General features: G+C 37.1%; 1 protein-coding gene across 1 annotated transcript; it reads left to right on the forward strand.

Annotated features, from left to right (window-relative positions):
- The first annotated feature begins 1,177 nt into the window (after positions 1 to 1,177).
- On the forward strand, positions 1,178 to 27,723 carry LOC121736689 (glycine receptor subunit alpha-3-like). Its single transcript, XM_042128055.1, has 9 exons — positions 1,178 to 1,321; positions 11,390 to 11,537; positions 13,405 to 13,487; positions 14,044 to 14,270; positions 19,500 to 19,634; positions 23,489 to 23,589; positions 25,256 to 25,416; positions 26,736 to 26,808; positions 27,483 to 27,723. The coding sequence occupies exons 1-9, from the start codon at positions 1,242 to 1,244 to the stop codon at positions 27,609 to 27,611; spliced, it is 1,137 nt and encodes a 378-aa protein (XP_041983989.1). The 5' UTR covers positions 1,178 to 1,241; the 3' UTR covers positions 27,612 to 27,723.

Raw genomic sequence — 27,723 nt, forward strand, 5'->3', positions numbered from 1 at the left:
CTCAATAGAATTCCTATAAAATTGTTGTATACGTGCTCAAGGGGCGGTAAGGCGAGGGTAAGGCAATAATGCTGGTCGCTGTATCCGACCAAACCACTTGACTATTGACGAAAACAGCTAAAACCCCATATTTCTTCACAAATACACACCAATCATACATTAGTATTTGGTAATGTGAGACCCATTTGGCTTGCTGCCATTCTTTTGAGGCTGAGTGTGCTTAGGTATCGTAAAAAATTGTTCTTCGACTTTTCTAAAGCCTTCAAAGCCTTACTTGCCTCGAGAATCCTGCTCATGATACCTGAACAAGTTCAAAAAACAACCTGACTAGGTTAAACATTTTGAGTCATTCGAGGTATCCATATTAATGTGTATGTCTGTCTGTTACCTCTTCAAGTCCATTTCCGGCACTATTCTCATATTCTACCACAATCCTACAACATAAGTTCTACATATTTATATCCTACTTTTCCGGTAAAAAGTATTCTATTGTATTTTCCGTCTATCAAAGTATGTTCAAACCAAATTTCAGCAAAAACGGTTCAGTGGTTTAGGCTTAAAGAGGTTACAGACAGACAGACACGTTTTCGCACTTATAATATTAGTAAGGAAGTAAAATTTGTATAGTAAAATGTCTATTTTTATTTGCGATATTTCGAAAAATATAGGCAAGTTTTCCGCATTTTCTTTTTTCCTTTTAATAGTACCGAATAAAGGATTTTACGCTATATTTATAAAACTAGAAATTTTTTAAGGCATTCACAATCCACTACTCTGGAATAAACTGTCGCCAGCAGCATTTCCGGACCAATACGACCTGCAAACCTTCAAGAAGAGAGCGTATATTCCCTCTTAAAAGGCCGGCAACGCAGTTGCAACTCTTCCGATGATGTGTCCATGGACGACTATAGTTGCTTTCCATCAGGTGTTTGTTCGTTTGTCCCCTTATGTTATAAAACCCGTTTGTTCGTTTGTCCACTTATGTTATAAAAAACCTTTTAATGCATTCAAAATCTACCTTTTTACTACAAGATTACGTTGACGCATGCGCAAAAATTTAAAACTTGAATTTTCCATAAGCTTATCATTGTTTCGCGCGCTTTCGAAGACAACTGGCAAAAGTTGTTTTTCGCGACGAAAATGATCGACCGCTTATAATATACAATAGATTATTATAACAAATGATTTAGACTATTATAATAAATGTTTATGTTATAAATATGTGAATAGATTTACAAACAATGATAGCGGTGAAGTTGCTTTGGATTTTTATGATTTTGATACGACTATGGTTTGGTGCTGGCGACTTGTGTTATGCACAGTAAGTTATACAAATTATTATTAATATTTAGTTACTAATTACTTATAATATTAGTAATAATTACTAGACCTAGACAGGTCTCATAGATTGAGCCAGAAGTTTGTAGAAGTAAGAATAATGCTTAATACGGTTTTACGGTTTAAGACTTTATTTCTCACAAAATAATTTACAAATTATTATACATGGCGAGAAACACGTGTTACAAAAATAAATTGAGTGGTACATTTGGCAAACACTTCCTAAGTATAGACATTTACATTTTTTGTCTTTTACATGTTCTCACAAAACATTACATTTATCATCACTATTTCAAAATTATACATCACATATTCTCTGGGAAACAAACATTACAAATTTTATCATTCATCATTATTTCAAAATTATACATCATACATTTTCTGAAAAACAAACATTACATTTATCATTCATTATTATAAAAGCAAAAGTTTGTTAGAGAGTATAATTTATTGCTTCTTCTTCGGGAGCAAACTATTAAAAATTTTTATAAAAAAAAATTTACATTAAGCACATATGTTCTTGACAACTATTGTTTCTGTGAGATACCGTATTCACGCAGGCGGGGTCGGAGGCAAAAGCTAGCTAGTAAAAAAATAAGCTGGTTAGGGTTCCAACAACACAATAAGGAAGTGTTTTTATAACATAATATTTTGTTTCATTTAATAGGCTCTATCTGTAATGAGCCATGATGATTGATGGATAGCCAAGATTGCGAAGCTGTCTCTTCTTCTCACCGGGTAAGTTCAGGCGGTAGGGGACAGTACCGGTGGTAGGCATCAGTGTAGTCTCGACGTTCAGAAAAAGTTGTATAAAACTTATTTTGAATAAAAATATTTTTGTTTTATTGTTGTCTTTATTATGAATAATAATCGATGTTGATCAAGAGCCATCATTATGATGATTAACAAATAATGCCCCTCGTCGTTATTTGTTCTTTTGTTGTTCCATCCTGAATCAACGTGGACAGCAATTGCATCTGGCATCACCTTATGTCGAGTGAGTCCAAACTCCAAATTATATCTATAGTGTTGTGAATGTGATATCTAGGTGTTGTTTATAGGGTTCTGTAATCAACAAAACTTGGTTCACTACTGAACCCTCCAACGGAACCCTAAAATCAGCTTGATTTTTTGTATATTGATAGGTTAATCTATACATCTACATATACATATAAATAAAATTGGAGTGTCTGTTTGTAATATTGAAAGAACCGTCTTTTACTACATGCATATGAATGTACATACGGGACATATACCAAAATAGCACTTTTTACAATTTTTGTCTGTCTGTATGTCTGTCTGTTTGTTCCGGCTAATCTCTGAAACGGCTGGGGCAATTTTAACGGGACTTTTTTTAGCAGATAGCGAATATAATAAGGAGTAACTTAGGCTACCTTTTAACCGACTTTCAATAAAGGAGGAAGACATATTTTTACTTTTTTTATTTTTTACCTTACCTTTATTTTACATTTTGTTGACGCGGACGAAGTCGCGGGTAACAGCTAGTTTAGTTATATAATTTAAGTGTAACATTGTCCTACAAATAGAACAATCCATATTTTTGGACCATCAAATCAAAGTATGAAACCCTTTCTATTTCTGTTAGCTACCACTTTCAAGATTTTTCGCAGATAAAAATGTTGTTCGTCTTATCAAAATGAAGCTACTCACAAAAATTTGCTTGATAGTAATAAAAAAAATGTTCTAGGGCTCCCGTACTATAATTCTTCGCATTTTATATAAAAATTCAAAAGGTTTTTTATAAAGTTTATTTACAATTGACTAAAGTTGTATACGTGCCATTTTGTTCGAAAACTTTTTGCCATCTTGTTGGTAGGGACATGATCCTATAATTGCTATAAAAATATTGGGCTTCTGGTGAAAAAACTGTGACAAGTGGTTTTGGCAGTCCTGTTGTGATGTCAACCTGACACTGCCTAAGGAATTCTGCAGCGACCGAAACAGGTGGAAATCTGAAGGTGCAAGGTCAGGACTATACGGTGGATGCATTAACACCTCCCAGCCAAACTCCGTTTATTTTCCGTTCCGTCTAGCGTCATCATGGTGAAAAACCACACCCCTTCTGTTGATTGATTCCGGCCGCTTTCTCTCAACTTCTTGCTTTAATCTCGTCAGTTGTTCGCAGTACAGTTAAGAATCGATGGTCCTGACTGGCGGTAACAGCTCATTTTTTATGGAATAAGGGGGCAAACGAGCAAACGGTTCACCTGATGGAAAGCAACTACCGTCGCCCATGTACACTCGCAACATCAGAAGAGCTGCAGGTGCGTTGCCGGCCTTTTAAGAGGGAATACGCTCCCTTCTTGAAGGTCGTATAGGTATGGAAATATAATGCCCCCCCAATCCCACCACACACACATCATTACCTTGTTGCTAGTTAACTCGGGTTTCGCCACAGTCTGTGAAGCCTGACCGGCCTTTGACCACGATCTTTTTCGCACGTTCTTGTACGTGATCCACTTTTCATCACCAGTTAAGTATCAGCTTCTTCAAAAATGGTTCGGTTTCATTACGTCGTAAGAGGCTGGAGTCTAGCCTGTTAGCCCTGAGTCTAGAGTCAACTAATTTAGACTAGAGCGAAACAAAGAAATATACAATATATATATAAACATACCTACACTCAAAAAACATTTAAACATACATAACCCTGCCTTCCGGTTAAAACTAGGTTAAAACGAATATTTCCAAATGATTTTTCCAAATATAATGTTGAAGAGACGACACCGAACCACGGTGATGATTCCAGATATCATTAAAAATACACGGACCATTTCATTTTGTACTCATTATATGACAGGAAATGTATGGAAATCTCGTTTGTATTATGCTCTTCTAGCACCACATTCTACGGATTTTTTTGATGTTAAATATAAGTACCTACAGTACGTACGTCGTACCTCAAATATCCCTCAATGATTTCAATTAGGGTGGGTTGCACCAACTTACTTTATCTATAACAGCTGTACAGTCCTCCAAAATTAATAATGCGCATGAATGACCGTGAATAATGACCGTGTTACAAAAGCTACAGAAATATCACGACCAACTTTGACTAAATACATGTATCTTAAACGCAATGCACATTTTAGAAAATGCGATATCGTCTACCGTCGCTCGGGAAATACGACCGTTGCCGAAAAATTTCGAAAACTTCAATGCATATTATCACTTTGGGAGCACTGTTACTATAACTATAACTACAACGCAAAATGGCAAATCTTTGGTTAAAGTCGTTCGACGTGGGAGAGCCATGCTTCGGCACGAATGGGCCGGCTCGACCGGAGAAATACCACGTCCTCACAGAAAACCGGCGTGAAACAGCGCTTCCGCTGTGTTTCGCCGAGTGAGTGAGTTTACCGGAGGCCCAATCTTCTACCCTTTTCCCTTCCCTACCCTCCCCTATTTCCTTCCGTACCCTCCCCTATTCCCTTCTGTACCCTCCCCTATTCCCTTCCCTACCCTCCCCTATTACCCCTTAAAAGGCCGGCAACGCACCTGCGGCTCTTCTGATGCTGCAAGTGTCCATGGGCGACGGAAGTTGCTTTCCATCAGGTGACCCGTTAGCTCGTTTGCCCCTTATTTCATAAAAAAAAAAAGTCAAAAATGGACGCCATATTTAACCATAACCTTGAGCTCGACATTCTGTGAGAACGTGGTATTTCTCCGGTCGAGCCGGCCCATTCGTGCCGAAGCATGGCTCTCCCACGTATAAACCCTTAGTTTTGTCTCGTCAAAAAAATAGTTAAATTTTAGGTTTAGCAGAAAAAAAAACCGGCCAAGTGTGAGTTGGACACGCCCATGAAGGGATCCGCAGCAGCAATAAAGTTTATTTTTATGAAATTAAAAGGTTTTTGATTTATTTTTATAAGTCAATTTAAGATTTACCATTTATGACGTACCTATAAAAAAAACTACTTGCTAGATTTTGTTCAAACCAATTTTCGTTGGTAGTTTTTATAGTAATACATCATATTATAACGTGATAAGATAAATTGTTTATATTGGGTACAATAATTTTAATTTTTACTTGTTTGTGATTTTATACTATCTGGTTTGGTATGAGACTATGTTTTTATGATTTTTATTATTTTTGGTATTTTTATATTACTATACTAATTGTTATTCTTATTTATTTATATATTTTGTATATTGATATTTTGTTATTTTGTAGATTATTAGTTTAATAATATGAGTACTATTAGTGTTGACTCATCTTCTGATGATTTTTTCTCAATGTCATCAAACGACAGCGATCAAAGTTTTCATAGTACTACATCAGTACCTCTCAGAGAGACAATAATGGGCAATTTTTCCTCTGTTAACAAATGTTTCAAGGCAGTTCACATTAATGCGCAAAGCATACCTGCTCACTATGCTGACTTACTCACAACCTTTGATCGTGTTAATGTGGATGCCATTTTTGTATCAGAGACATGGCTAAAGCCCTGCTTACCATCTACCTGTTACGGTTTGCCTGGATTCAAGCTAATTCGTAATGATCGCATTGGTAGGAGTGGAGGCGGTGTTGCTATATACTTGCGATCCGATTTACCTTATACTATTATTAGCGCATCAGCGCAGCCTCCTCCTGCGGATGCTCTTGAGTTTTTGCTTCTGGAAGTTCAGGTAAGCCGATACAGTAAAATGTTATTAGGTGTTTATTATAGTCCGAATATGCATAACGACTACTTCCAATCGTTTGAAAGTACTTTAGAAGTATTTTCGCCTAACTACAGTCATTCCATCTTAATGGGTGACTTTAATACCTGTTTACTTAAAGGTGATAGTCGCTCCTGTAAACTTAATTCTCTTCTAGATGCTTACAACATGAAAGTCTTGCCTCTAGATCCGACTCATTGTTCCCCAGGTTGCCGTCCCTCCCTGCTTGACCTTATCATAGTCTTCTCTCCTAATCTTGTCGCTAAGCATGGGCAGTCTTCGGCTGAAATATTTTCGTACCATGACCTTGTCTATGTTGCATACAATGTTCGCCCTCCCAAGGCTAAAGTAAAAACTCTAATGCTACGTAATTTTTCAGGTATGAACGTTGATAGCCTTAGGGAGGATGCATCTAACATTGACTGGTCGGATTTAATAAATTCTAAATCGATCGACGAAAAAGTTGCCGAGTTCAATGTAAAAATAAAATCGCTCTACGACAAACATGCCCCTGTTAAGCCTGTAAAGATTAAACATCTTCCTGCTCCTTGGCTTTCAGATGAGCTTAAAGCATTGATTAATGCTAAAAATGCAGCGAAGGCTAAATTTAAAAAAAAACAAACAGAAGAGTGTCGAAACAATTATATTAAAATACGCAACCGCTGCAATACAATGTGCCGTGATGCCCAGCGGCGCCACATCCACAGCTCGATAGAAAATGGAGATCCAGCAAAAACGTGGAAATTGCTTAAGACACTGGGTGTGGGGCGTTCTGAATCGGAAATGGATCGTAATACCATTGATGTTAACCTATTAAATAAGCACTTTACCTCTTCCTCTATCCTCGACCCTAATATTAAGTTACGAACCTTGCAATCTATATCCTCACTACCTTCTCCTAATTTTGAGCCTTTCCTTATTGCCCCTGTCACCGAGACCGAGATTAAAAGGCACATAATGTCTATTACGTCGAATGCAGTCGGGGACGACGGCATTAGTCGTAGTATGGTCACTCCAATTTTAGACACCATTTTGCCTATTCTCTCACACATATTTAATTCCTGTCTAGAGTCCCTTACCTTTCCTGATGCCTGGAAAACCGCATATATTATTCCCTTACCTAAGTCTTCCTGTCCCAAAACTCCGTCTGATTTTCGTCCTATTTCGATCCTTCCCTATTTATCCAAAGTCCTGGAGAAAATTATACATCAACAGCTCACAAAGTATGTCTTGCACAATAATCTGCTTACTCCGTTGCAATCTGGCTTTCGCACTGGTCACAGTACGACCACGGCTTTAATTAAGGTAGCAGACGATGTGCGACTAGGCATGGACCAAAAGAAACTAACTGTTCTCATGTTACTGGACTTTAGCAACGCTTTTAACTGTGTAGACCACGACATCCTTTTAAGCAGACTAGCGTCCTGTAACATCTCGCCATCAGTAATTGGGCTGCTTCGTAGCTATCTTGTAGGAAGGCGACAGAGAGTCAAATCATCCGATAGCTTTTCTGACTGGAGTAATATACTTGCCGGCGTACCACAGGGAGGAGTATTGTCACCGCTTTTATTTTCTCTATTTCTCAACGCTATTATAACCTCAATTACATCTTCTTATCACTTGTATGCTGACGATCTGCAAGTATACATCCAGTCAGAATTAGACGGCCTTCATTCAGCTATTGGTAAATTAAATAACGATCTGTTGACGATCTGTGAATGGAGCAAGAATCACGGCCTTGTTATAAATCCCACAAAAACACAGTTAATATTAATTGGCAGTCCGGGGCTGGTCTCCAGGATTGACTGTAACTCCTTACCTCCCGTCCTCATCAATGGTACTACAATCCCATTTAGTAAAGTTGTAAAAAATCTCGGTGTGTCTTTCGATGACAACTTAACTTGGAGGCCACAACTTCAAGAAATCAGTAGGAAAATATTTTCAATTTGGCATTCCTTAAAACGTCTTCGATATGTTCTTCCTACACGAACTAAAGTAGTCTTAGCACAGTCTTTGTTCCTTTCCGTGCTAGATTATGCCGATGCTTGTTTTATAAATTTAACTGAGGATCAACTAAATAAGCTCGAGCGACTACAAAATCTTTCATTGAGGTTTATTTTTGGTTTACGAAAATATGACCATATCACCGAATACCGCATCAAGCTTATGTGGCTCCCAATCCGATATCGCCGTGATTTCCGTGTACTCTCCTTACTCTATAACATTTTATTTGATCCCCATTACCCTACTTATCTAAAAAACAATTTTGTGTTTCATAATTACGATAGAAAACAGCTCCGTTCCTATTCAAAACTTCTCCTTAACGTTCCCGCCCATAATACTAAATATTTCAATTCCTCCTTTACTGTTAGGTCTATTTTACTCTGGAATTCCTTACCAGATCATATTAGGCAAGCTGAAACTTTGAATCGCTTTAAGTCGTTAGTATTTAACCATTATTTTAATATGTCTATCAATCAATAATAGTTACAGGATACACACAGTATAGTATGTATTATTATTTAATATGTATTAGTATTTATAATATATATTATATACACTTATTATGACTATGCATATTATAGTATTAGTCGAATGTATGTATATTTTATTTTTTTATTTTATGAATATATTATATTATATTATATATTATGTATACTTTTGCACATCACCACTTTCCTGAATTCATCATCTCATAAAATTTGTTAAAGGGTTGCCTGGAAGAAATTGCTTTCAAGTAATAAGGCCGCCCTTGTGTACATGTCTCATTTATTGTTTCTGTTATTGTAAACTTTACTGAATATGTCTGTGCGCAATAAAGTATATTTGTTTGTTTGTTTGTTATTATATATTTTTTTAGACTTATCATGCCCCTACACAGACTCCATCTACTTACCAAGTTTCAATGGTATAGCTCTTATAGTTTCGGAGAAAAGTGGCTGTGACATACGGACGGACAGACAGACATGATGAATCTATAAGGGTTCCGTTTTTTGCCATTTGTCTATGGAACGCTAAAAAAGAATCAAAGCAAAGCAGCACAGATAGCTGTTTTTATGAAACTGCTTTTTCAGTTTCAGTCTCAGACCAAATATTTTTTTTAATATTTGGTCTGTTCAAGTTTTCATGTAGTATTTTAAAGCTAATTTGATAAAAACACACAACAGACTAAAAATACACAAATAAATAATTAAATCATGTCAACAGAACTTGACCTCGTAGTTTAAGAGATTTCTATGGCACAAAATATAAGTTTTAACGTTGGATACTAATTAAAATACAATTATATAACCTGGCTACGCGTTTGTAGACTATAGTTGGCACTTGGCACTAATTAAAATAATTTTATGATCAGGCAAAGAGAGTTAGCAATCCGGAACTTACTATAACTAACAACATCGCAATTATGACCTACAAGAAAACAATTTATACAAATGTAAAAAAAAAAAATGTCCGTCTGTCTGTTACCTCGTCCAAACCGCTGAACCGATTTTTCTGAAATTTGGTGATGACGCCCGCAACTCCGTTGAGCCAAAATTTGTTTATCACGCCGGAACGGTATATTTTTCTGGGTTAAAAAGTATCTTATGTCCTTTCCCGTTACTCATAATATCTCCACACCAACAGCGAAATCGGTTCAGCAGTTTGGGTGTGAAAACTGAAAAGGTAACAGAAAAATTTTCGTATTTATAATATTAGTATCCAGGATTTAATGATACCTTACAAAGTCAAATCTGACTAGTCATTTTGTCTCTATACTACAGTGTGAAAAAAATATGTACAACCGAATACAATAACGCACAAACTATAAAAACGTGAAAAACATAGGATGAACATGAATAGTGATTGGACAGTACTAGTCATTGGACAGAGCACTAAAACACTATATTTAATAAGGTTTCTTTAAAAGCTAAATGATTTCTTTGCATTACGGTAACAATTAGGTTCCTAAACAAAACCTAATGCAAGTCTACTTAGCCGCTTAGCTAATCAAGCCTAGTGGTTCGTTATGAAATTACAAAGGAAGCAGCCTTGTTTACCGACACAAGGGCGAAGGCTCGAGTGGCGAGCTGCAGGTGAAAACACTTCCCTAGACTCTACGAGCAACACACACGTACAATGTTACATGTTATACGTGAATGACGTGGCGTAAATGACCCATTTTGTTCTTGTATGCCATTTGGATATTTGATGTTGATATTTAAGTAGTTTTTTTTAGATTCCCAGCTCTGCAACTCATGAGTCCAGTAAGCCAGGATCGACAGCGATAACCAACAACTTTGGCATGATCTCAATTATGCACCTGCAGCTCTTCTGATGCTGCGTGTCCATGGGCGACGGAAGTTGCTTTCCATCAGCAGACCCGTTTGCTCGTTTGCCCCCTTATTTCATTTAAAAAAAACTGTCTAGGGCACCGAAGTCAATCAGAAGTAGAGGAGTTAAATGTAGAGAGTTACGTAGATGGCAAGATTTTTCTTGAACAAAGATTTTTACATTATTATAATCGTCGGGTTTTAAAGCTTATTAAATCTTTCATTATCTAGGTATAAACTGACTTTAAAATTAAAATCGGCCAAGTGCGAGTCAGACTCGCGCACGAAGGGTTGCGTACCATTATAGAGCAAAATTAGGCCAAAAATTGTGTTTTTTGTATGGGAGCCCCCCTTAATCATTTATTTTATTTAAATATTATTATAATTTATTAAAGTACACATATATTTAAGGCCTTAGTGAAAATGTCAAGTGCTTACCTCTTATCATTATTGATTACGAGCAAAAAAGGCCAAAAAAATCACGTTTGTTGTATGGGAGCCCCCCTTAAATATCAATATTATTTTATTTTTAGTATTTGTTGTTATAGCGGCAACAGATACACACAATCTGTGAAAATTTCAGAAGTCTAGCTATAGCGGTTCCTGAGATACAGCCTGGCGACAGACAGACATACGGACAGACGGACAGACAGACAGACAGACAGACAGACAGACAGACAGACAGACAGACAGACGGACAATACCCTTTGGGTACGGAACCCTAACAAGCGATAAACCATAGTACCTATACCCGGTACAAAAGGCTACTAAATTTACTAAACCACCTTTTTGCAAAAACATGTTGTCCGGAACGAGTGTCTTACGCCACGCTGCGCGCTGGTTCTTATCGCCAGACTAGCTTTTTTTGAACGGGTAAATGGCCCACCCCACATTCCCACCACTGCAGCTCCTGTTTCGCCAGGATCAACAGTGGTAACCAACCACGAAAACCCTAACTAACGCCAGACGAAGCGGTGTAGGCATCATGTAGAACAATATTATTATAATTTATAATTCTTTGTCATTTCATTTACACTCAATTGCAACGTTTATTTCAGATCCACTCTCGTGGCGTTCCAAGACCTGCTGCCGGAAGACCCAAGGCTGTACGACAAGATGCGCCCGCCGAAAAAGGACGACCAGCCCACCATCGTCAACTTCCACGTCACAGTCATGGGCCTCGACTCCATCGACGAGAATTCCATGGTATGTGGATAGGTTTGGTTAGCTTGTGATGCTAAGTCACAGTCAAAAATTATTTATTCAAAATTAGTATCAATAATTGTGCTAGACTGAAGTCGCTTTCAACGTCACGTCTACATGATTCATATGACCATCGGTTTGAGAAATAGCCCAGCAAGGAGAACCGGCGAAAGAAAATCGCACGGGGCCACCTTCTTGCAAGAAGTTGGACAATTGGACAATTGTTGTTTTTGATTCGTTGGAGAAACTCCTTGACGATACGATAGATGAGCGTTAGGTTTATAAATATTTATTTTATACGACTATACCGTAACTGTTTTTTTTTTTTATTTATGAGGAAAAGAGACTGTAACATGATTTTTAACGATGGAGCGTCGTTCAATCCTTAAGAGGATACACCAGGGACTAGAGAAATGAAAAAAAAGTACGTGTAATATCTATAGCTTACCCTTACCTCAAGCCTATACCGCAGAACGCGATAGAGACAACTGCAGAAAATCAACGAATTGTTGTCCCCTGATTCCTTCTCCAAAACTTTACCGATTTTAGTACTTTTTTCATTAAAGATTAAAAAAGGCTTGAGCTGTGTTCTTATGTTTTTTTTTTTTAGTATAATCTTGCAAAATCTGTTTTCTGGATGTTTGAACACAGCGGAAAATCTGGCCATTTTTTTGGGTTTTTGAACGTTCATATTTTATTTAACAATTAAATTATGAAAAAAAAAGAAAACATAGGGACATTGTATTAGTGGCCGTAGATATTCAGGAAAAAAATTATAACTCTACTAGCATTGTCCAGGGAGGAAACAGGGGACAACGTTTGTATGGAAAAACGGCGGTGTGGACTCCTCTTAAGCATCGTAGCACCGGAAACATATAAAATACGAAACAATATTTTGGGCCTACTTATTATAGTTTATTTAAGCAAAGGACCACTTGGAATCAAAGTTTAGCCTAGCAACTAATCGTAGAGTTCTTGATTCTACTTTGTGTGAGTTATAAATTAGCGTGTAAAAGTTTTTATTTCCCTTGCCGCTTGACTTTATGCTTAGGTATAATTTCAAAATCATGCTAATATATCCAAAATCACTTTGAATTTCCAAAATGTAGTTTTACTTTTCATACTACACCAGAATTTAGCGAGTTATGTTTGAGTGTAAGTAGGTATATTGTATATTTCTTTGGAAAACCTAAAGTGTAAAACTTTAGAACCTAAAAAGTACTTCATATTTTGTTTTGATATAATATTTTTAGATATTGATTAGACTCTTTGTTTTTAGTGGAAATTCATGTTGAGCAGCGCTTAAATGCAGTCCCGTGCACCGTTTTCACTATTTTTAACGTTTTACATTAATTTTTAATGAAATGGGCGTGTGCTGTATATTACAAATTAATGTAAATCAGTAGAAATAGTAGAAAAATAGTATTTTATTGTTTCTAATTATATAATGAACTTTAATTCTAACTTTTATTCTAAAATCTGCTATTAAGTTTCACCTAACTCTTATGAGGTAGGTAATAGTAGATTCGAGTTGGTCGTGGTACAAGGTTGATGCCTGTTTTCACCAACCGCGGTCTTCTAACGCGTGTTCCCTAGCGATCTTTGCGAGTCAAATATCTCTTAAAACAAACACATTTAAAAAAAACATTATGTTTTGTAAAAGTTCTTACGCCCTAAGGACGAACGTGACACACAAAAAATCGTGAAATCTTGAAGGATATTATGTATCCTTAATGGCCGCTAGGGGACCACTTAGCGTTAGAAGGCGGTTGGTAAAAACATGCATGAGTGTATCAAATAAGTAGTGCTTTTAATTGGTTAGCTATTTACACATTTTGTTATTATTTATCTGTGCTTTGCTTTCTTCTAGACGTACGCTGCTGACATTTTCTTTGCCCAAACTTGGAAAGACTTCAGACTACGGTTACCTGAAAATATGACGACGGAGTACAGGTGATTTAATTTTTTTGTGCGTAAGCTTTTTATGTTTGACAATGAAACTTCGCTGACTAGACTGAAATTCAAGCTAGCCATAACTTAGGGCCTTTTCGGACCTTCTGGTAACCGGGTACCTAACGGGTAGCTATAGGCAGAGAGAAATTAACCATCAATGAAATTGATACATATAGGCACATGGTGGAACTAAGTTTTTGGTCACGCTAAGTCAATGTCTTAATAACCGTAATCTTTCAGCTACACTTGACAAACTGTAGGTCCGCCATATGCCTTTCCACTGACGGAGTTGCGGTGGGTGTGTCGTGCCCGTGGCTTCGTCTTGGGTGGCGAGAGGAGCGTCGCAGAGTTTTAGTGGGTAGGGTCGCGGCACATACCATCTTCGCCGTGACGAGCCCCACATATCCGCAGTGGGAGTCCCCATCCCCTGCGTCGAATGCGTTAATGCATTTCTCTGCGTGAAAAAAAAAAAAGGTCCGCCATATGCCTAGGAATCAATTTCTCTGATAGTGCACTCCTTTCTGTCTCTTGCTTGAACCTCGCTGAAACATTTCAGATTGCTGGAAGTGGACTGGCTGAAACAGATGTGGCGGCCCGACTCCTTCTTCAAGAACGCCAAGTCGGTGACCTTCCAGACGATGACCATACCCAACCACTACGTCTGGCTGTATAAGGACAAGACCATCCTGTACATGGTGAAGCTGACCCTCAAGCTGTCCTGTGCTATGAACTTCCTTATTTACCCGCACGATACCCAGGAGTGCAAGCTGCAGATGGAGAGCTGTGAGTATTTTTTTATGTTCTTTGCTGGGCCTTTATTGCACAGGCATTTATATGTTATTATTTGCTAGACGAACAGACTTAACAATAAGTAATACCAATTTATTTAATTCAAGCATACATTCAGTATCTCCCTAGTATTTACAAATAATCTTTATTCAAAAAACACGCCAATTAATCGACAATTTCACTAATTACATATTCGCCGTTAGATTTTTTTAGGTCAATTTTGACTAAGATAAAAAAATAGGATTTTGGTGCGATCTTGGCTACGCGGCAAATGTATTTACCACTTTTAAGTATGGATTAGGAACATGATAGTATATAACATATATAACAATATACAACACATTACACATAACATAACCACAAAAAATGAATTCCCAAGTCGTTCACTTTTTCACAAAATTTTAATTACGGCAGAAACTGTCGTCCATTCCAATAAATCGACGCTAAAATGTAAGAGGCTTATGATCGCTTTTATTCTTGACCTTGTTACGAGGGCTTTAACGTGAACGGAATATGCTTACAAAGTGAAATGAATACCTAATAATAGAGATCGCAGTCAGCGAGTACCGACTATAATCGACAGGGTTTTAGTCTATCCTTTGATTGTGTTCGCGGATGTTATAGTGGAAATATCCTGGAGATACTTCTCTTACTAAAAACACACTTTATTTATTATAGGCGTTATATTATAGTTATATATTTGGAGGAAAGTTTGCAGAGGTGCAATTCGGTAGAGGTCACTCCAAATAAAACTCCTAGATAACTAAACACACGAGTATATTCCTGTAACACGTATATACACTTCGTACACGGATTTATCCGTACAGGGATAACAGCAACTAACAGTTTTTATCTTGGATAGTAATTAGTAGGTTGCGCCCTGATTGACAGTCTAGAAACCAGAAGAGCGAGGGAAAGCCGGCTGTCACTTATGACAGGCCGTCTTCTCCTCCTTCTTTCTTTGTCGTGCATAGCACGCCACATATACAATATTTAGTCCCTGTTTGAGACGTTAAAAAGTGACTAAATCTTTTTTTATAGGGGTCACAAATACTTGGGTCTTCGTGCCGTAAAATAGTATTTTGTAGTGTAAGTATAGGAAATAAAACCTTCCTGCCAAATTTTGATATATTTATTCTAGTTAAAAATTAAAATACACGTATTTTTTCTTTTATAATCACTCAGTACTAAAATGTTAAGAAAAAGACATTGGACACGATGCTTGGGCCGCGCGTGACGTGCCCCCGCGCGCGCGCCTCCTCCCGCGTCACCCCCGATCATTCCCCGCACCGCTAGTGACCGTTCTGCAACGATTTTAAATGGGATAAAATATTATGTCATAAAAAAAATAACATCCAATTTTTGTTGGTTTAATGGACTCTCTTAATTGCATAAGCCCTGGAAAAATTTTGGCAGGAAGGTTTAATTGCACCCTGTATGCAAACACCGAATGTACTTTGTTGCAGTAAAGACATTGATACCCTGTGTTAAGAAATACGCGACTAACGCGTAAGTTACATCATAAAAATTCTATCTCGGAATCTCTGAATTATTCTGCATAATAATTCCGAGATAATAGATCTATGATGTCAAGGCCTCGTAGTAGGTACAGCTTGTGCTAGAAATTATATTGGCATAATTTTCTAAGTGTTTGCGTCATAGAACCTCAGGTATGAAGTACAGTACTTAATAAATTTTATAAAATTTTATAAAACGCTACTTTTTATAAAATTAATAAATTATATAAAAAGTAGCAATGAAAATTCATGTATTCACTTTCAACTAGTGACCTTAATTCTAACAAACTAATAAAGTATAAAATTTTAATGAAGTAAAATGCACCTGTACAATTTGAATGTCAGTGTTTTAATTATAGCATTTTTAAAAGCACAACAGAGGTGAAAGGTAAGCTATAATAGCCAAGCAACAGTGCACTTACGCCGTTTCACCACTTCAAATTAATGATGTCACATTGAAAGAATTCAAAAATACAGATGTTCACCTTAATTTTACATTCACAATCATTTTCCGTGAATAAAAGGGGAAGGAAATATCAGCGCCTAGGGTTTTTAAATAGCAACCGCGTTTCTATGTCATTGCATGCGTTTTAATTGCTCGCTCCGGATTTTAACTTGGCTTAAAAGTTTCCACGTAAGCGGCTTTCATAAAGCTGTAAAGCTCGACTTATATCAAAGGCACACATAAATTATTAATGTTAGCATTTAGTTGCGTTCAAATTGTATTCTCGATTTTTATGACCGTCGAAACAAAAAAGTGGTGGTGCTGCTGCAGGTTTCTTTTAAACAATAATACATTGTTAAAAATCTGCAGATTTTAGACACTTCTGATCATAACTCATGTATCGATGTTAAAATTTAAAAAAATCATAATCAAAATATTTTTTATTTAGAGTAAGTAATTTTTTTACAAAAATATTTCTGAACGTTGATACTAAGGTGCCTACCACCGCTTCGGGAACTAAATAATCTATCAAAACTCTAAGAAATCCTTACGGGAATCGCAAACCTGTAAGTAATACATTCCTTACGTAAAGTAGATTTCAATTCAAATACCTAATTATCTGAAACTTGAGAACGGCATCTTTAAAATAATCACATCAGTAGCAAAGCTTAAACGATGGGAAATTTTTTAAAGTAAAAAAACTCTCTTAAAACTGTAGGTGCAATAGTATGCGTGACTAACCAGTACTTATGCAATCTCATATATAAAAATAAGTCGGGTTTTCCTTCCTGACGCTATAACTACAGAACGCACGAACCGATTTCCGCGGTTTTGCATTCGTTGGAAAAGTCTTGGGCTCCGTGAGGTCTATAGAAAAAAAAATTCAGAAAATACTTCAAGAGAAAAGCAGGAAAACAGGGAAAATCATTTTATGGTTGTTTTGCCATTTTTTGGGAAAACAACCATAAAATGCCGCCGTTTGCCGGGACAGCTAGTATAGTATAATATAACGAGACAGCTGAACTACACCATAAAAATCTAGCATAAACAAATGTGTCAACATCTATCAATAATCGTCGTGAATTTAAAAATACGTCGCTGGAGCCGCTATTGAGTGGCGAGTGGCTCTCCAAACTGCGGTGTCGGCACTCCGCGCCTCATTATACCCGCTTTGATCAACTTATTGAGATGATTAAAAGAATTCTCAGGATGTTGCTGGGGGGTGACCGACTGGGGTTGGGTTAGGTTTATGGCTGTGATTTGGCTTTACTCAGGCTTAGCATGGCCACAGTAGAAATTAAAAAGAATAGAAACGCTGATAGTTTTTGCGGACAAACAGATTTCTTTGATTTGCCTACTTTACCGTAAGAATAAACCATGCTAAGACTTGAGCCTAGAATTAGGAGAAAAGTTTCTTCAAAAGGAGTGCTATATTCAGTATTTGAAATATCTGTTTCTAAGGCTAAAAGAAATCCAAAATAATGATCATATTTTCGATGCTTCTTATAAGACTTTATTGGCTTTAGTTTTCGTAAATGCACAGTAAGTCTGTGCGTAAAATTGTGACTTAGTGTAAACGACAGAATGAGCGACAGAGGTGAAATATCTATATATATAATATATATAAATGGATTTTCAATTGTGTTAGTAACGCTAAAATTCGAAAACGGCTGAACGGATTGGGCTAATTTTAGTCTTAAAATATTCGTAGAAGTCCAGGGAATGTTTTAAAGTGACACGGAATTCACCGGGACAGCTAGTTACATATAGTTTATTAAGGGTCACCGTAGATACACAATTTCAAGTTGGCCTAGCTAAATTGTGTAGTTTCACAATTTAATTGGACATCTTTTTAATTGTGGGTAATCGGAAAGGAATCGCGGTTCTGTCGATACGATTGGTGTCCAATTATTTAGTTGTACAATTTAGTTGGATGCAAAGTGCAAGCTCTCATAAGCCGCTATAGCTATTGGTATACTTTGCAATTTAGTTGGCCAACTTGAAATTGTAATTCTGCGGTCGCTCTAAAATCTAAATAGACTCACCCTACTGGTATCATAGCTTAAATTTAAGGCTGTATCTCTGCAGCATTGCTAAGGGCTAACTATCTTGTAATTTTTGCAGTTTCATGATTCATGAAGGACAAAAGAAGTGCTAGGGTCACTTGCACTTCAACTCTCGACTTGTCCTTGCACCCTTATGTAGGTCAGCTACGAGCTACGAGATCGTAGCCACTAGCTACGCCGTAGAGGGGCTACGCAAGGATGGGCTAATTTCTTTGATAGTTTGCCTGTATAGGTTTTGTGGAAAAGTAGACTTTATTTCACTCGATCTAGAGTCTATAATTTGCACGCAAACGATGGGTAAAGATGACAGTTTTGTCGACCATAGCGGGCAAAGCTTGGTTGAAAGGGTTTTCACTTTCAATGAGTTAAGCACTAAGTAGGGCAGTCTTCTCTTATGGCACATCACACGAGTAGGACAAAAATAGTGCTTGTATAATTATTACTTCCTTAAAAGACTATCGAAAGCATAGTGATGAAAATCAAATATGTTATAAGATTTTTATCAAAACATGTTTTGAATTTAATGGCGAGTTTTAGGGAGCTTTTTAACTTTTCTGGCCCCCATACCAAAAGAGTATTTTACACACACACGGCGTGTGTAAATTTAGCCCCAGTGATCCCATGGCCCCGTAACAAAAGGCCGTATCAAAAATGTACACGTGGACGTGAAAATAAAGTCCAACAATAGGCGTCACATCGACAAACATTCGAAAGCACTCGGTAGGTAAAATTTGTTGGGGCGATACAGAAAATTGATGGGTGGAGGGCCCTGTAAAATGTGGGCCAAGTGCCCTCGCGGGCTGTGTTGTCAGCACGTTTTTATCTTCAACATCTCAAGGACCAGATTGAACTTGGCGTCCATAAATAGTTGCACTTATTTTCGTCTAATTAATATTCGGATTAGGAATTTTTAGATGGTGAAATATTTTTAACGTCGGTTTTGTTGGTAACAGAACGAAATTTTCGAGTGAATACGGTACATTTTCAAACCATGATAGTTTAATTTAATTTTAGGTACATTCATTGGGATTTTTAGCGTCATACTTTGCATGTTATTCTTCTTCTCTGCTATCTAAATCGATCTCTGATTTCCACTAAGGAATCACATTTCTGTTTTAGTAAGTAAGTTGGTTTCGGAACTCTCTCTATTATCTAATAAAATATTGTGTTTATTGTTTTTGGCTGTCGGTTCCAGTGTCCCACACGACGGACGACCTGATCTTCCAGTGGGACCCGGAGGTGCCTCTGGTGGTGGACGAGAACATAGAACTGCCCCAACTGGAGCTGGTCCAGAACAGAACCGCTGATTGTACGCAGGTGTACTCTACAGGTAAATTCAACTTGTGATGTACAAAGATTTACTTACGCCAATCTGGGCTATTGACAAAGTATTATGTACCATCTCTATAAAATATACGAAATGTGTGAGAAAACATGAAACCACAGTAAAATATTTTTATACCTTTTTGGTGAAAGGCCCCGTGCGAGTTTCTTACGCCAGTTCTTCTCGCTGAATTAGTTCCCGAACCGGTAGTAGGCACCATTATAGTTCCGATATTTAAAACGAGTTTGCTTAAACATATTTTCAATAAAAAATATTGATTTGATTTGATGATACTTTTCAATAGATTTTAAACTGAGGACGGTATAGGGAGCGTTTAAAATCTAGGTATTAAATTCAAATGTTAATATACAGTTTTTAATAAGACAGAAGTGCTGTATAGTACTGTATAATAATATGATTATACGACATAATATTATATTATTATTTTTCTAACACTACCCTAATCTGATAACATCGACCTTGGTAATAAATGTACTGTCAATCGGTGACTAGAGGGAAGTATAGTGTTACCCAATACATGCTCTTCCGTGAGTCTTCAGAGTTCAGACCACCTGAAAATGTGTGGTTAAATTGTATTGACATCTTCAACCACAATATTTTATACTAGACGTTCCTCGCGGATCCATCTGTGCGAATAAGGAAATCCGTGGGAACAGTACATTATCCCGTAATAAGTAGCCCATGTCCTGCTTTAAATGGCCTACTCTATGTCTGTGCTAAATTACAGAAAAATCGTTCCAGAGTGCTTTTTCGTGTGATTAGCGAGTCCAAACTAGGTGACGCCGCGTTAAAGTTAAAAACCGTGTCGGATATGTTTTAGATTGCTTGTTTTCTATGAGAGGCCCTCCCGGCAAACAAGAAATGGAAAGGGCGTAAGCGACAAAATGGTTTTTGTCGCGTAATTTAAAAACCATAAATATATTTCATACCAACCATATACAATAAACCATAAATCCGCGTTAGTATAGTAGATCACGTCCCAAGTATTATTTATTGTACAAAAATATTCAATGTTCAACAGCATTGACTTTCCTACGATTTTATTATATTATATAGATGTTCCGCGCGGCTTCGCTTGCGTAATTTAGGAATTTCACGCGACCGTACATTTTTCCGCAAAAAAATAGCCTATGTCCCTTAACGTGGTCTATTCTTCACGTTTGCCAAATAACATACAAATTGCTGCAGAAGTTCTTAAGAATCTTAAGATAATAAGCAATTTCATATAATTTCCCCCGTTTCTTCCACATTTTCCTCTATTTATTAGCTCTTATTAGTTGTAGAATAATAAAATATAGCTTATAGCCTTTCTCGATAAATAGGCTATCTAACATTGAAAGAATTATTTAAATCGGACCAGTAGTTCCTGAGATTAGCGCGTTCAAATAAGCCCTTTCAAATAATTTCCCCCCGTTTTTTCCACACTTTCCTCTATTTCTTCGCTCTTATTAGTCTTAGCGTGATAAAATATAACATTTAACCTTTTTCAACAAATGGGCTATCTAACACTGAAAGATTTTTTCAAATCGGACCAGTAACTCCTGAGATTAGCGCGTTCAAATAAGCCCTTTCATATAATTTTGCCCATTTTTTTCCACATTTTCCACTATTTCTTCGCTCCTATTAGTCTTAGCGTGATAAAATATAGCCTATAGCCTTCCTCGATTAATGGGCTATCTAACACTAAAAGAATTTTTCAAATCGGACCAGTAATTCCTGAGATTAGCGCGTTTAAATAAGCACTTTCAAATAATTTCCCCCCTTTTTTGCACATTTTCCTCTATTTCTTCGTTTCTATTAGTCTTAGCGTGATAAAATATAACCTATACCCTTTCTCGATAAATGGGCTATCTAACACTGAAAGAATTTTTTAAATCGGACCAGTAGTTCCTGAGATTAGCACGTTCAAACAAACAAACAAACTAACTAACTAACTAACAAACTCTGCAGAATTATAATATTAGTATAGATAAGCTACGGGCAAATTAAAGTGTATGCTTGAACTAATCTATGTACAAATTTTGGAAGCTTAAATCACTCTCCTCTGTTGGCAAAATTAGAATTCCTTTTTTTACAGAGGTCTTTTTGATTGATTATTCCGTGTTATAAAAGTTGACGAATCGTGTTATGCTATGGGTAATTCAAATACAAAGACATGATTAATACTGACAATGAACTTTAATTCCTTAGCTTTAGTCATTGTTGAGAAAAATCGACATCGTTACAGCCTACATCCAAATTATCAAGGCGTCGCCTTAAGTTTTTTAATATTAGCAAACGTATAGATTTTAATATTTGAACTTTCTTTGACTACAAAGAGTAATGTCTATTACGCAAGTCTAGTTAGCCTGCAAATTTTAACCGTTTATGAATAAGTATTATAATTAGTAGGAATACAAACGTACCTAATTGAATTTACGTTTTTAAATTACACTTTTCCTTATATTTTTCAACAAACAGATTAATTACCTACTACCAAAAAGATTAATTTCAAACCTTACCTTACAAGGAGGAAAATAATTGTTATCTACAACATTTTTTTTTTGTTTGTTAATAGCTTTTTGATACTACTACTATAATACTCCGGGCAAACGAAAAAATCATCATCCTTATCTAGGATTATGAACACCTAATCCTACTATTGGCTAAAAGCAAATTTGTTCTTTCATCATCTTTACAAGATCTTTAGTAGGTCAAACCTCTTTTGTTTGTCTGCTTTATGCCGAACGTGTGTTAGAATTAATTAGGTGTAAAAGACTAATCTTCCAATAAGTCTCCTAGCATATTAAATAAATAAATAAAATAAATAAACGTTTATTCAGTAATCTGGACATTACACAAAGTTAAATTTTCACAAAGTTTATTTACCATAATATTTAACTTTTGACCATTGCCTACGAAAATAGGTACTTTATATAGGAAGTACTTGAATGGGAAAAACTATTAAGGAGGCGACTAACCCTAAACTGTCGATTTTATAATTCATTTTTATACTTGAAAATAAGCCCCGAATTGTTTCATTTTCTAAAATTAGATACCTACTACATCCGAGAATTCGATCTGAGCAAAAACACGATAAGTATCTTAAAATTTTCTTGATAGAAAAAAATCACAAAGATGCATCTAATCACGAATTTTACATTTATTGCCATAACCGTGCATTGAACTAAGTTAATATTTTAACACATTGTATAAAATTCTATCATTGAGAGATCGACCTAGCGGATTTTTAAAATGTTGTATATTTATATAATTTGGCGATGAATCCGCGTCGTTTTTTTTCACCTGGCATATGAAAGACGTGCGTAAGTGTGAAGAGAGAAGGACGATGTTTGATTTTTGGGGTTAGTCGCCCTCTTAACTATTAAAATACAAATAACCCAAGTACCTAATAATTGTTACCTAAACATCTATTAGTTCGGTATCAAATTTTTTGCTATGACAATTTAAAAATGATAAGACTACTACATACCCAAAACAGAACAAGGCTTGTTACTTTGTTATTCTTCTTCTATTAGCTATATTTATTTTGTTTTTAATAAACTAAATAATCTTTAAAAGATTAAACAAGAGCATTCTGGAGAGATCCATTCGAACACCTAAAGGGTCGGATTTATATTTTTATGAGTATAGACCACTTTAAATTTGCCGCCCCTATGTACGAACTCTGATGCCATCCTAGAACGCTGCCGCCCTTTTAAAAATCTGTGCTGCCGCCCCTTCTAGGACGCCATAGAACGCTGCCGCCCATAGGCCATGGTCTATATTGCCTATACATAAATCCAGGGCTGCACCTAACGAGACCGCCAAGCACTTGACACACGTCTGTACTTTTCCAGGTAACTTCACATGTCTGGAGGTGATATTCAAGCTGAAGCGGCGCCTGGGCTATCACCTGTTCAACACATACATACCGACATGTCTCATCGTCATTATGTCTGTAAGTACAATCTCCGATTTCGATACAATCTACGAATATTTATACGTGGGAGAGCCATGCTTCGGCACGAATGGGCCGGCTCGATCGGAGAAATACCACGTTCTCACAGAAAACCGGCGTAAAACAGCGCTAGCGCTGTGTTTTGCTGAGTGAGTGAGTTTACCGGAGGCCCAATCCCCTGCCCTATTCCCTTCCCTACCCTCCCCTATTCCCTCTTAAAAGGCCGGCAACGCACCTGCAGCTCTTCTAGTGCTGCGAGTGTCCATGGGCGACGGAAGTTGCTTTCCATCAGGTGCTTATTTGCTCGTTTGCCCCCTTATTTCATTAAAAAAAAAACTAGACGACCCGGTAAACTTCGTATCACTTGCCTTAGGGCGAAGCCAAACGAGCGTAATTTGTGAGTTGTCGCAGAATTCAGTGTCATAAAAAAGTCCTGTTTGATTCACACGAGCGTAATTTTGTGAGTCATGATTTGTATAAAAAGATATTTACGCGGCAGAAATTCTGCGACTCACGACTCACAAATTGCGCTCGTTTGGCTTCACCCTTATATAATACGAGCTTTCCCTGGACTTCCACGATCATTTCAAGACTAAAATTAGGCAAATCGGTTCAGCCGTTCTCGAATTTTTCTAACTAACCTGCCAATGAACTAAATACTGATCACCCATGCCAGGTGCCTTAACAATACTGACCGCATACACACGTTTTCCGTTTGCGATTGCCTGTTATGGCCTATTGGCTATTTCAGCAATAAGTTATCCGGTTTGTTTTAGTGCAATTTTAGTGCTTAAAACTATCCCCGATATGGTCCTCTTTATCGCAAGCGCAGTGTTTCTTCTGTGGGTCGTGGCCTGGAGGCTTAGCAGAAACAATTAACAGCTAAGTATTCCGTAACTTTAATAAACAAGAGTTGTATGAATAACGCCTGCCACGCATATTAAAACCATAGTAAAAGGAGGGGAAGTAAGTTATGTTCATACAAAGGCACCGCGCGCGGCTTATATGTGTGCGCCATATAGTATCAATGCGTCGCCACGTACGGCACACAACAAAATCTCGGTCATTTTAGAGGCTGGCATCGCCGAGATTTTGTTGTGTGCCATGTGGCGACGCATTGATACTATATGGCGCACACATACAAGCCGCGCGCGGTGCCTTTGTATGAAGATAACTTACTTCCCCTCCTTTTACTATGGTAACACTCTGGAATAAACTATCGCCAGCAGTATTTTTGAAGTATTTTGACCAGCAAACCGCAGAAGAGAGCGTAATACCTCTTTAAAGGCCGGCAACGTACTTGCAACTTTTATGAATAAATATTGCGAAGCTCCATGGGTGGTGGTAGCTAATGTTTTTCATCTGCAGGCTTAGGATGGTCACTATAGAAACGGTTTTTTTCTACGGAAGAGTAGACAAAGTGACAGATTAACAAAGGAAATCCGCCATTTTGTCGATAAAGTCTGTCAGTATGTCCATTCTTTCCCGTTTCTATAGTTGTTGTTGCTGCTAAGCAGGGGCCTTACTCCCGAAACTGATATCGAAAATAACGCTATTTTAGATGTCTAAAGCATGTCTAAAGTGTCAAAAACCGTGGAAATCGAAAATCGAAATCGATATCAGTTTCGGGAGTAAGGCACCTGGTGACCCATTTGCTCGTTCGCAGTGGGTGTCATTCTGGATCAAGCCGGACGCGGCGCCGGCGCGCGTGACGCTCGGGGTGACGTCGCTGCTTACGTTGTCCACGCAGCACGCCAAGTCGCAGGCGCAGCTGCCACCCGTCTCCTACCTGAAAGCGGTCGACGCGTTCATGTCTGTGTGTACAGTGTAAGTAGAAATGATTTTCAGAAGAATGCGTTGATTTGACGTTAGGTTTGGTTTAAAAAAAAAGTCTTTTGAATTTTACCCTAAAAATCATGAAGTGGCAAAGCGCACCACCCTGGCAAGCGCGCTATACAAGCTATAATTCCATACTGCTGATTGCAAATCTCCTCTCACTATATTTTTTCTACGCTTACTTAATTGGATACCTCCAGGAGAGCTTCTATTTTCATAAGTACACCTGTTTGAATTAGAAATTTCTGGAATGAAGAAAATGGTGACTGGACTCTGTGTTAAAGTCTTTATAAATAAACCCTCCGTGTACGAGGTGGGGTATGACATACCCCAGCGCTAAAAAAATTGATAGCATTTTTAAACGAAAAAAGTATGCGGGTTGGTTTACTCAATAGCTACAAATAAGACGTTGCTGTTTTAATTCCTACCAAATATTCAGTCCTACGTTTATCACCAATTCTGTTAAATGTGATTAAAGTGCGCTGGGGTATCGCATACCCCACCTAGTACAGCACGTAGCTAAAAAGTAAGTGTAACTTCTTTTGTTTTTATTTATTTATATGTTTAATTTGGTTTTTAACTTGATTAAATATTATTTTCTGGTATAACTTTTGTTAAATCTGTCTCGGTTATCGAAAAAAAAAATTTGCGAGCACTGACTGAAGAAGATGATGACTGTGACGCTGAGCTAATGAGTTTCGAACAAGAATCGGCTGGTAATGAAGATCAAATCAGGGATACCGGATATGGCCTATACTAATATATAGGAAGTATTCCTACTGGGCACATTTGCAAAAAATATAATATGTCCATATTATATATTTTACATACTAATTTTTCTGTCTAAGTAAGTGTCAATATTACGGAAACTTAAGTGACCAAGCTCTATTTCATATTGTTTATTTTAAATTGATATTATAAATAGGTTAAAACTAGATATACTATAGTCTTAGAAATTGAGAAGAATTTGATTGTAATAGGTTCCATTTGATTTTTGTACTGAAGAAAAGATTTCATAGTTTACAGTTTGAAGAAAAAGTCAAGTTTTGGACTTTTGCTTATAAAATGTATTTTATAATGTAAAATTGAATTTACTTTACTTAAACCAATTCATTATTAGATATTTAATTATATAACTTATTATTTTACAATCACAAGGAACAATTTTTCGAATTTAACTGCCTTTCATTGTTGGGATATGTCATACCCCACCTAGTACAGCATGGTGAGATTAGTCACCTAGTATACGGAGGATTAAAAGCATTGACTTTTATAATCTACATGTACAATTCTTTCACTGTCTTTTTCAGGTTCGTGTTTATGGCTCTGATGGAATACTGTCTTATTAATATCATCGTGGACGACAGAGCTGCTAAACCTAAGGTAAAATCTTACAATATCTAAACAACTGATTAAGTCAGCTCGAAAGGGTGATCTTGCGACAGGAATACAATAGGCGAAAGAGAATAATAATATATTCTGCTGACAAATAGAATAATGACGTATACAGATTTCCTGTTGAAACTAGTCCTCTATACCAGGGGTCACCAAATGGCGGACTGCGGTCCGCATCCAGACCGCGGACTCATTGTGTGCGGACCAAGCATATTTGAAGATGATCTTCGTTCATCTTAGAACTTCAACATCTCCAGCATTTAATGTCAATATCTATTTATAGGTTGCACCAATATTTCTCTTCAAACTTCAGAGTGATAAATAGCTACAAAAATGGTTACTTTTCTCATTCATATCTAAGTAATTTCTTAAATATATTTTTTTATAAAATGTGTGGACCGCGAAGGACATTTCATGTCTTAAAGCGGACCCCGAGCGAAACTAATTGGTGACCCCTGCTCTATACTATAGATTATTGAGTCTATAGCCTATAGCAGACATTACTGCTGCTATAGCAGATAATGTAAAATTTTCGCCTCTTGCGTTGCTGTCGCTCACCTGCTTGAGACCAACGAATACACTTCTAGCGTAGTTTTCTGGCTAAAGAATTATATTGATGGTCTTCTTTGTACTATGGGTCTTAAAAGAATCTCTCATTGCAGTCTCCAGAGGAGATGGCGAAGGCGAAGGCTCGCGCGGTGTCCATTGACCGCTTCTCGCGCGTGTTCTTCCCCGTGCTATTCGCTCTCCTCAACGCCACCTACTGGATCCAGTTCGCCCAGTACATCTGAGTCAACTAAACCTCCTACGCTCTAGAATAGACTAGATGTTCACGACACAAGCGCTGATCAGTATATTGGTTTAATATAAACGTCAAAGTGGGCTGTCATTATGGCGGTTGGC

Source organism: Aricia agestis, chromosome 19, assembly GCF_905147365.1.
Source record: "Aricia agestis chromosome 19, ilAriAges1.1, whole genome shotgun sequence".
NCBI lineage: Eukaryota > Metazoa > Arthropoda > Insecta > Lepidoptera > Lycaenidae > Aricia > Aricia agestis.

Bases quoted from the DNA above. Each gene is read 5' to 3' on its own strand.
- LOC121736689 (XM_042128055.1), top strand. From the start codon at position 1,242: ATGATAGCGGTGAAGTTGCTTTGGATTTTTATGATTTTGATACGACTA. The intron at 13,488-14,043 runs GTGATTTAATTT...GAAACATTTCAG, and splicing joins AATATGACGACGGAGTACAG to ATTGCTGGAAGTGGACTGGC. The intron at 19,635-23,488 runs GTAAATTCAACT...GTACTTTTCCAG, and splicing joins TACGCAGGTGTACTCTACAG to GTAACTTCACATGTCTGGAG.